At 48.2% G+C, this 9,991-nt stretch overlaps 1 protein-coding gene across 2 annotated transcripts in view; it reads right to left on the reverse strand.

The window, feature by feature from the left end:
* Positions 1 to 666: 666 nt before the first annotated feature.
* The window catches only part of LOC106813072 (A disintegrin and metalloproteinase with thrombospondin motifs 7-like), a 25,472-nt gene continuing 16,147 nt past the window's right edge, over positions 667 to 9,991 (reverse strand). For both annotated transcript variants that reach the window (XM_014817120.1, XM_014817119.1), the window contains exons 9-12: positions 2,999 to 3,119; positions 2,253 to 2,497; positions 1,704 to 1,845; positions 667 to 973 (exon numbers count right to left, since the gene is read on the reverse strand). In XM_014817120.1, the coding sequence (XP_014672606.1) occupies positions 843 to 973; positions 1,704 to 1,845; positions 2,253 to 2,497; positions 2,999 to 3,119 (639 nt within the window). In that variant the 3' untranslated portion in view covers positions 667 to 842. The remainder of the gene's footprint in view (positions 974 to 1,703; positions 1,846 to 2,252; positions 2,498 to 2,998; positions 3,120 to 9,991) is intronic.

Below are 9,991 nucleotides of genomic sequence, written 5' to 3' on the forward strand. Positions count from 1 at the left end.
CGAAGAGTAAGTGTCCGATAACCTTTTGACCCTCAAGAGGAAGGTTAAACATGGATTTGTTTACTGTTAGAAAAAATTTGACTGCGGGGTTTGCTAGTAGAATCTATACATGCCTGAACGTATGAGGCTACAATGTCACAGTGAAATTTCAAAAGCTAAATTTGGTTGAAGAAGGTTTATGCTCCTTAAACCATATAATTTCTAAGACATTCTGTACTGTCAGTGTGTTACATGTAACTTATGCAACTGCCAGTAACTGCTGCCAGTGCATGTGGTGGTGATAGTACTGTGTCATTTTTGCCTGCGTTAATTAGTTCAGCCTGTAGGCTTGCGTAAGTAAATGGATGAGTGCTTACCTATTGTCTTGCAAATAGTTGTTGCTACTACGTACGATGGGAGCTTCCATCTTTAATCTTAAGACACTTAAACGTACGCACCATCTCGTGGTAACTTTCATAACGATCCCAACNGGGAGAGAGAGAGAGAGAGAGAGAGAGAGAGCGCGTGAGAGAGAGAGAGAGAGCGCGTGAGAGAGAAAGTGAAAGAGCGAGAGCGTGAGAGAGAGAGAGTGAGCGAGTGAGAGAAAGAGAGAGAGGGGGGAGGGGGGGAGGGAGACAAATGATAGAAAGAGAGCGCGCGCGAGAGAGAAACAGAGTATGGGAGAAAGTGAGAGAGAGCGCGGGAGGGAAAGGTGAAAAGGGAGAGTATGGGCGTACGTAATAGATGGATAGATGTGGACACGGTGCTAACTAGTGAAATATTAGTTGTATATAATGTATATATTTTATTCGGGATCTCTTTCGTTATTGCACACTCCTGACACGCTCTTACGTCGCGTGTACTCACTTGGCGGGACACTGATGAAGGTTGCAGCTCCTCTCTAGTGACGATGGCGCCACCTTCGCGTTGCAAAAGTGATCTTCTACAACCCCCGACTTCTTTTCGACGCATTGGGGGTTCTGTATCTGTATACCTGCGCACGTAAATCACGGCAAGGTTGTCGTCGAGTGTCTCAGGTAAGCACCCGCACAGCTAAATCATGCAGGACGCGCGCGCGCACATACACACGCGCGCGCGCACACAAACATGGTGTCCGTGCGACCCACTAGCTATGAGTACCTTCACAACAGATGGCGCTGCACGCCTTGATAACTTCACGTAGCTCTGCCACAGGTGGTGCTGCACACCTTAAAGCCGCACAATGCGCATCTAAACGCTAATTTCTCCAGTACTAGACTAGCAAGTAATTCGTGTCATGTATAATCACACTACCGTATGACAAAATAAACTCTAGTTCCTCCCATTTCACTGCGCGTTTGCTTAAAACCCACAAGAAAGAGGTGCGAAATCTGGCAATCTGGCGCCAACGCCGAATTGTTTGCCAAACAATTTAGCCCCGAATCGGTTAGGTGACGTCACATGTTGCTACGGGTTGCACCCGTTGCACGGTTGCTTGGCAGAGCAACGCGAACGTGTCAACAACATTGGAGGTATTTTCAAATACCTTTTATAAGACAACGCGCAGTGAAATGGAAGGAACTAAAGTTTATTTTGTCATAAAGTAGTATGATTATGCATGACACGAAGTATTTGCTAGTCTAGTACTGGAGAAATTAGCGTTTGGATGCGCATATTGCGGCTCCTTAATAAATGTACCTGCCACTGCCACAGATGGCGCTGTACACGCTGATAGATGCACGTACCTCCACCACACGTGGCACTGCACACGGTCCATCCCGAGTAGCTCCAGGAGAACTCTGGGATGCGCTTGACGATGGAGGCGTTCTCTATCGGCAGCGTGTACTCAAAGCTGAGCGTCAGATTCTCTACCTCGTGGTATAGAACCTGCAGCACCGTGAAATGCAGCGACATAATTATAGTGGCAATCATTTTCCAGCGTGGGCGCAAAAATCTTTGCGCACTGAGATGAGGGTTGAGTTGTTTTCGTCATTGTAAATGTGTCATATGCACTTTTGTAATACGACCGATGCGTAACTCTGTATGCTTGGTAGGGTAATAGACAGTAATAAATCCTAACTACAGTATGAAAGTGCCATGTCCATGCAAGGTGTTGACTGATAAGGTAACTGGTGATGGATGAAACAGAAAAATATTTACATAGATATAAGCGGGAGTCGTCAATAAGCTACCTAGAGGATGGTGTAAGGTAATTGATAGAAGAGTTAACAGTTTACATATAGATGCAAGAAGAAGGGAACTGGTGGGAGAGATTGCAGGAGGTAAGAGCATACATAGATGGACAGTGGCTCCATGAGAGGCCCCGGTGCAGTCAGCGTCTCTCTGTCATCCAGCGCCCTCTCGTATCGCACCGCCACGCCCGCCATCTTGTATGTGCTGCTCCACTGTATCGACCAGTGTCCATTCAGCAGGAAATTACCCTGTGCATCCTTCACGGCGAGGTAGTTGTGCGTACCGGTCACCTCCTCTACGCGCAGGTTACGAGCTTTGCCCGGCACTACGTGAGCGAGGATGTATCCTATACGCAGGCAGAGAGAGATAAATGTACGCTTTCATACACGCACGCATGCACGCACTCATAGGCACGCACGCACGCATGCACACGCGCACACACGACACCCAGACACTAACAAACGTATAACCGCTTAACAAACGTAAGCGGTAACAACCGCTAACCGCTTAACAAACGTATGCCCGCTTCCTACCTATACTTATACTTACCTACCTACCTATCTACCCATCGACCGACCTACCCACCTATACCTACCTTCCTAACCCTATACACATGCCTACCTACCCCTCCTACCCCCACCCCACCCATACCCAACCCAACTAGCGTCCTACCGATCGACCAAACTACCCACCTATACTACCTACCGACTACCTACCCATCTACCCACCTACCTACCTACCTACCTACCTACCTACCTACCTATATACCTACCCACCTATATACCTATCCATCTATATCTGCCTGCCTAACCTCAGCACATACCTACTTACCCACCTACCCACCTACCTGTGCCGCGGGTGAGGTTGAAATATGTCAGAACCGTCTCACACGACGTTCCATCACCATGGCAGACGCCACATCTGTCCTCCAGTGCATCCGATAGTATGTTCCAGTCGCATGCTACCGGCTGCAATACACGCAGATCAGAGACGCGTATAACGCTGTGTGTGTGTGTCTGTGCGTGCGTGCGTGCGTGCGTGCGTGCGTGCGTGTGCGTGCGCGTGCGCGTGCGCGTACGTGGGTGTGTGTGTGCGTGCGAGCGTGCGTGCGTGCGTGCGTGCGTGCACGCGCGCGCGCGTGTGTGTGTGTGTGTGTGTGTGTGTGTGTGTGTGTGTGTGTGTGTGTGTGTGTGTGTGTGTGTGTGTGTGTGTGTGTTGGTGTGATCAGACACGGTTGGTTAGGTAACGCATCCCAGGGACGCTGCACTTGTCACATCGATGGTTAAAGTTTGTTAACCCTATCTTTATGTTATAATTATAAACATATTTAAGTATGGAAGAAAGAAATATCTAATTAAAGTTGACATAGAGCATTACGAACTTACGGCTCTCTGTTGGTCGTGTTTGCTTGCAAAAAAAGACGAGATTTAAATGCTTGTCATAGCGTTATTTCTCAAACCGCGTCCTGTTATCAAATGTTGCTTATGATATAAGTAGAGCTGGGATACACGTCATTCTTCGTTTGGCATGGACAGAGAGAGAGAGGGGGAGAGGGAAGATAGAGACGGGGAGGGAGCGAGGGAAGGGGGAAGAAGCAGTGAAAGAGAGAGCGACAGAGAGGAGAGAGAGAGAGAGAGAGAGAGAGAGAGCGCGCGAGAGAGGAAAGAGAGAGAGAGAGAGACAGACAAGAGAGAGAGAGAGAGAGAGAGAGAGAGAGAGAGAGATAGAGCGGAGAGAGACGAGAGGAGAGAGAGAGAGAGAGAGAGAGAGAGACCGAGACAGAGATAGTGTGGGAGAGAGGCAGAGAGATAGAGAGAGAGAGAGAAAGCAAGTGAAAGAGAGAGCGACAGACACACACACACACACACACACACACACACACACACATCACACACACCACACACACACACACGACACCACACCACACACAGAAGATCATCAGCTCTGCAGCCGCCCGAGCAAATGTCTCTCGCTTTGGCCCGAAAGCGGCATGGCGTGCCGCAATCATCGTGTTCGTTAAGGGTGACGGTGGGAGAGTGGCCAACGGCCCTTTACACCGCAGCGCACAACGCCTTGCATGTTAGCAAATCACAGTCTGTAAAAACATACACGTGAAGGCGTAACGCAGGTAGAGCGAGATGAGAAAGCGATACCAAAGCAGGTCGTGACTATGGCATATATATATATAATATAATGATATATAAATATATATATATTATGATCAGGAGCGTAATAATACGCTATTATAAAGGTATGATTAGCTCTTGTATATAAATACTATAATATGTATATATTTCTATAATATGTTGCGTCGCGTGTGTGCGTGTGGGTTTGTCGGTCTTCATTTGTATGACAAATCAGAGTAATTCGGCAGTGTCAAACTTAGGTATCAGCACTGTCATATGTGTCAGGCGGTGTCGCTAAGATGGGCGCTGGGCGGCGTATCGCTATCTGCACGGGCTTCTGGATTTGACAGAATCTCCACGGGCGCCACTGCTGAGACTCCCTTGTGCTGAATGCGTCATAGAGCTGCAATGCACCTGATGGAAAGGAGTGGGTCATCCCACGTCGCGATGACTAGCAAGGGGACAGAGAGAAAGGCAATCACACGTGTTGAAAAAAAGAGCGTTGCGGGGAAGCTATAGGTGAGGCATAAGGTAGGCCATCGTCACCAAATAGTGTATGGTTTGATTAGCAAACGCAAAGAAAGAATTTAGTGACGCAAAAATCTGAATGTACAACCGCATCGAATGCTATGTACTAACCTCGCGAATAATTTCGTGTCAATTCGGCTATAGTTTTTTGTGCAAGCATAAGAAAACTGGTTTTGGTTCAGACTCCCTCTCGTTATTGACTTCGTCAGCTGTCGCAGATAATGGAGTGTATATTTACACAAACACAGAGGCCTCTAATGCACCAGTGGACGGATTTATAAAGCATGGAGCGCTGTTAGCATTATCTTTTCATGGCAAATTTTCTCGAACGAATTATATAATATTAATATTAATATTATATTCTATATGTAAATATATATATATTATATATATATTCTAGAGTCTCCTATTAACAAGCTTGAGACGCTGCTTGCTCCTACTGTATCAGGTGTTAAGATAAATATGGAATAGTATAAAGAAAGGTGCTTGTTATTTTACTTCCATGCTGTAATAAATTGGCTTGTGGCAGCAGTTTTCTGCGAAGTTTTGCCGGTGATCCGGCCCACTAAGCAGTAATAAGTGGTCGCGCTCACGAAGTCGAAAACATTTAAAGTTAAAACAACGTGAGAGCAGATTGAGCGGAGGCTGGAATACATACTTCAGTAACTGCAAGATCCTGTAGTCTCTTTCGCTCGCCTATGCAGTATATGCCACCGAATGAACGGCACTGTAAAAAGAAAAATATTTTCTTACGCTCAACTTAGACAGCGAAGGCGCGCAAGCACCACGAAAAGCACGAACAACCGCATGCCTAAACGGCACGCACAGCGCACACACCCGCGCGTCACACACTCGCGCGCTCCACACACACGGCCGTGCTGCGATACAGCGCGCACGCGACACGCCGCACGCCGCGGCGCATACACGCACGCCACGCGGACACCGCGTGCGTTTGTTATCAGCAGTAACGCATTCGCTGTAACTTGAGTCTCGTCCCGTTGGGCCTAGCTAGATTCCCCTGGACAGAAGACATTTGCGCGATTTTAACTGTGCGTGTTTTTCCATGGGCGCTTCTGCTGGCACTACACAGTAATCCAAGCATAAAAGCTTAGGAGACCCCTCCTAAGTCCAAGCGAAGGAGGGCGCCGCCGTTAATAATATGCTACGCGGCTATAACGCAATTGCTTTCTCTAACATAATACAAACGCACCAGCAGCAGCAACGCCAGCCAAGGGCGTATCAGGGTGAGTTGTGAATGCTCTATTCGGGAAATTTAACCTGGTAATTTTACGCCCGCCATTCCGCCTCAATTGCTTCCCTCTCCGTTCAGTGCTAAGGCGACGCGTAAAATCATTTTAAGTTGAATTAGCATGAACTTGCGCCGCGTTCGTCTGCCGTACATCCGGGTCTTTGCTGGCACATCCGGGACCCCTGCCGTGTCCTTCACATAATCAAAAGTTTCAAGAGCAAATGATTGGCCACGCGCGGGCAATGTTAACACGCCGCAGCGTAGAGAAATACGGGGCGGGTACTTTTGAAGAGAACGAAAAACTTCAACTTAGCGAGTCGAGAGTAGCTCCCGCGGCAAAGTGGCCAATGCAATCACATAGTTGGCTTTTCGTGATTGGCAGAACTAGAAAACATATTCTCTCTCTGCGCCTCGAAGCGACAGGGCAGCAGATTGCCGCGATAGCAAATTGATATTTATCTGATAATGGAATGTAAAGATGCTATCTGACATATATAAATCAACAATAACATTGACAAATATAAGCTGTGGCAGGTATGGCGCATGTGTAGCACGTGAAACGCGCTAAGCTTGTGGGTTGGGCGGCAAGGCCTAGGGTCAGTACGGGGGGTTTTGGTGCAGTGGCGTAGGACCGCCCCCCACAGCTAGGGTCAGTTAACATACGGGGGCTGGTAACAATGACTGGGACGGTTCCGCACCACAGGATAGGGTCAGTAGCATACGGGGGCTGGTAACATGACTGGGACCGGCCCACAGTTAGGGTCAAGTACATACGGGGGGCTGGTAACATGAGCTAGGGACCGCTCCCACAGCTAGGGTCAGTACATACGGGGGCTGGTAACATGACAGGGACCCGCCCCCACAGCTAGGGTCAGTACTACGGGAGGGTTCGGTAACATTGAACTGGGACCGCCCCCACAGCTAGGGTTCAGTACTTACTGGGGGTTGCACAGTGGCGGTTGGCGGCAAGAACAAACCGCCGCCGCAACGTACGCGTGCAAATGCTGACATCACTGCGCGTCCACTCCGCCCAGTCGTCCGTTGAACCGCCTTGCGGCAGCCCCGCCCTAATCTCCACGCACTTCGGCGGCAAAGCACCACGTGAAACATTCATTCCGACACAGAGCGAGATTACGCATGAGTGATTATAAATGAAATCAAATAAAATCGTTTATGAACGCGAGTTTGCAGATATTTATGGCATTATAGGCAACAGAAAAAGGTTATGGCCTATGGGTTTGATAAATAAAGAGAGTACAAAAATAGTTATGAATATGGGCTTCTGATAATTAAATGAACACAAAATGGTTATGATAGCGGGTTTGCTGATATTAAATAACGACAAAAGGTTTTATGATATAGTTTTCTGGTTCAAAGAGCAGAAAGAATAGTTTAAGGAATGGCCGGGTTTCTGATATAAAAAAAGGGCACAAAGAAGGTTATGATAGCGGGTTTCTGATTTGGAAGTAGCACAAAAATTGTTCATTGATCATGGGTTTCGTATATTAAATGAGGCACGTAAAATGGTTTGGTGTCGCCGCTGCGAGATATGGATTGATATGGAAATAACGCAAGCAACAGAGCATGCGAAATGTGGCGTGTGTGTGCGGTGCGTGCAGTGCGTGTGCAGTGTGTGTCTGTGTGCGTGTACGTGTGTGTGCGGGGTGCGCGCGCGCCGGTGGTGTGTTTGTGTTCTGTCTGTGGATGCGGTGTGTGTGCGTGCATGTGTGTGCGTGCGTGTGTGTGTGCGTGTGTAGGGGTGAGTTGTGGTGCGGCCGTTGCGCTTGTTGGGCGTGTGCGTGCGTGGCGCGGCGGATTGAGGTGGCAGAACCTAACCAGACGCACGCGATGTTCGTACAGCTGTGGCCGGTGATGCGTGCGCCAGTAATTAAGGCAGCTGAGAAAACAGCGAGAAACAGCTTGCTGTTTCCGCGACGGAAAGCTATTAACGACGCTCGCTAAGATATTTTTACGGCGGCCGCTCCACACTAGTTTTTAATTAGGCCCACTGTTTTTAAACCGGCATGTAAACAGTATTCTGATGTATCTTCATCGTGATATTAACATGAGTAGCGCACTAGCCGCCCTATCAGGCGATAGTAGGAGCGATGGTGGAAGGCAATGGTTAACGAACGCAGGCGAAAAAAACAATGAGGCGAAAAGAAAATTTCACATAAATGGCGCCGACATCAATGGAGTACAAAAATGGTGAGCAATCAGTAACCATAGAAAGCGGAAGAGAACCAAGGTAAAGAACAACGTTGGACGAACAGTACTGAAGGACTGTCGGCAAAAGAAGCAACTGGTAGCAAACAATGACATGATAAACAGTAGAAGAACAGTATCAGAACAAGATGGCGGTGAACAAGTGGAAGCGTACCATATTGTTCCGCCGCAGCTGAGTACCCTCTGCCCGCCGCCGTGGTTATTTCTCAGCTTAGTCATGCACATTGTGCGTTAACGCTGGGCACCCACGAGCGACTCGGCAGACGGTCTTGCTGCGAAGTGAAAAACAGAAAGAAGGCGATTACAGCGTGAACGGAAATCACGGCGACTAGTTAAACTAACGACTTGCGGGAGGAAGCGAATAAGGGGTTTAAGTTTGACACACGCCTTCGCTGTTTACTCGCGCGCGCAGACAAGCCGTTAATAAACACCGCCCACGTTCTTTGCGATTTTTTTTCCTAACAGTAAGAAAATTTCGAGCTTCGCAATCAAGCTGAAAATCCTTTGCAGAAGGTTTCATCGGCAGGTGTTCACTGTGGGCCTTTAAGCTGTTCCCCGGTTGGATGCCGGGGGGAAAAGGCCCAGTGGGGGACCCCCCTGGGGCCATGCGGGAAACACCGCACACAAGCCTTCCCGGCGAACACAAGGCCTCGCTTTGTTCGAGAGCAGCGAAAATAAGATCTTTACCATTCTCGAGATGGCAGAATCCAGCCAAACGGATGCAGATCAACAAGCACTTCCCGCCTGCCGGCCGCTAGCGTTGGCGTTCACATGCACAATGGGAACTTATAAGTTGGCAACATCGCTGCAATGTTGCTGTCGCCGCGTGACGCCACGCTGCTTGCGGATCTCGCGCTGTCTAACTCTGCCTCACTAGGAACTATACGTGGGTTTCTAGTTTATAGAGCATCTAGGAGCGGATCATCGGGCCGAAATTATCAAACAGGTTGTGGATGGTGACGGCTAAGACAGCTAACGCGAATCGGGGACTGCAGTACGAAGTCCTTTTACTAAACCTCTTTACGCTTTTAAAGAAGATTAAAAAAGATACCCAAGATTATATTATAATCCTCGTTCTTAACCATCCCTAACCTCTTCCTACTCTGGTACTTGGCTTCCCTCCAGAATAGCGCATCGAAAAGCCATCTTAGAATAGATACGTGAATTTCAACATTCCGGATGGGATTTTCCCCTTTCTCCTTGCTCGTAAACTTATTTTTCAGTTTTGTTTATACATTGAACTGGGTATGTGCTGGATAGTAGGATATCGTTAGATATATGATTCACATTCGCGGCGTAGATTTCTGGTATTTTTTACTTCCAAAAATAACATCCACGATTTTTTTTCTTGTATTCACTTGGCATACATCCACGATGCATCCTTACCTCTATCTTCATGCAGACGTCTAATGTCCGGAAGTTTCCGCTATCCTTCGGTTGGCCGTTTGTTTAAAGCCCCCCCACACGAACCACTTTTTGGGTTGTTCCCGAAAATGTCGGTTACATCCCGCGGCCGGCGGTATTGAAAACCGGGAAAAAACTCAAAGTCGTGTCCGAGGGTTCGTCATCCAGGCAGCTTCCCGCAGTGCATGGCTTTCTCAACGACAGGAAAAAGACCGTTAGCGCAAAGGTGACGGCGAAGGACGACAACTAAGAAAGATGATTATGACGGCTGATCAGGTTAGTAATAGTGATGATGTGAGCGATGGTG

Source organism: Priapulus caudatus, unplaced genomic scaffold (genome assembly GCF_000485595.1).
Source record: "Priapulus caudatus unplaced genomic scaffold, Priapulus_caudatus-5.0.1 Scaffold722, whole genome shotgun sequence".
Classification (NCBI taxonomy): domain Eukaryota; kingdom Metazoa; phylum Priapulida; class Priapulimorpha; order Priapulimorphida; family Priapulidae; genus Priapulus; species Priapulus caudatus.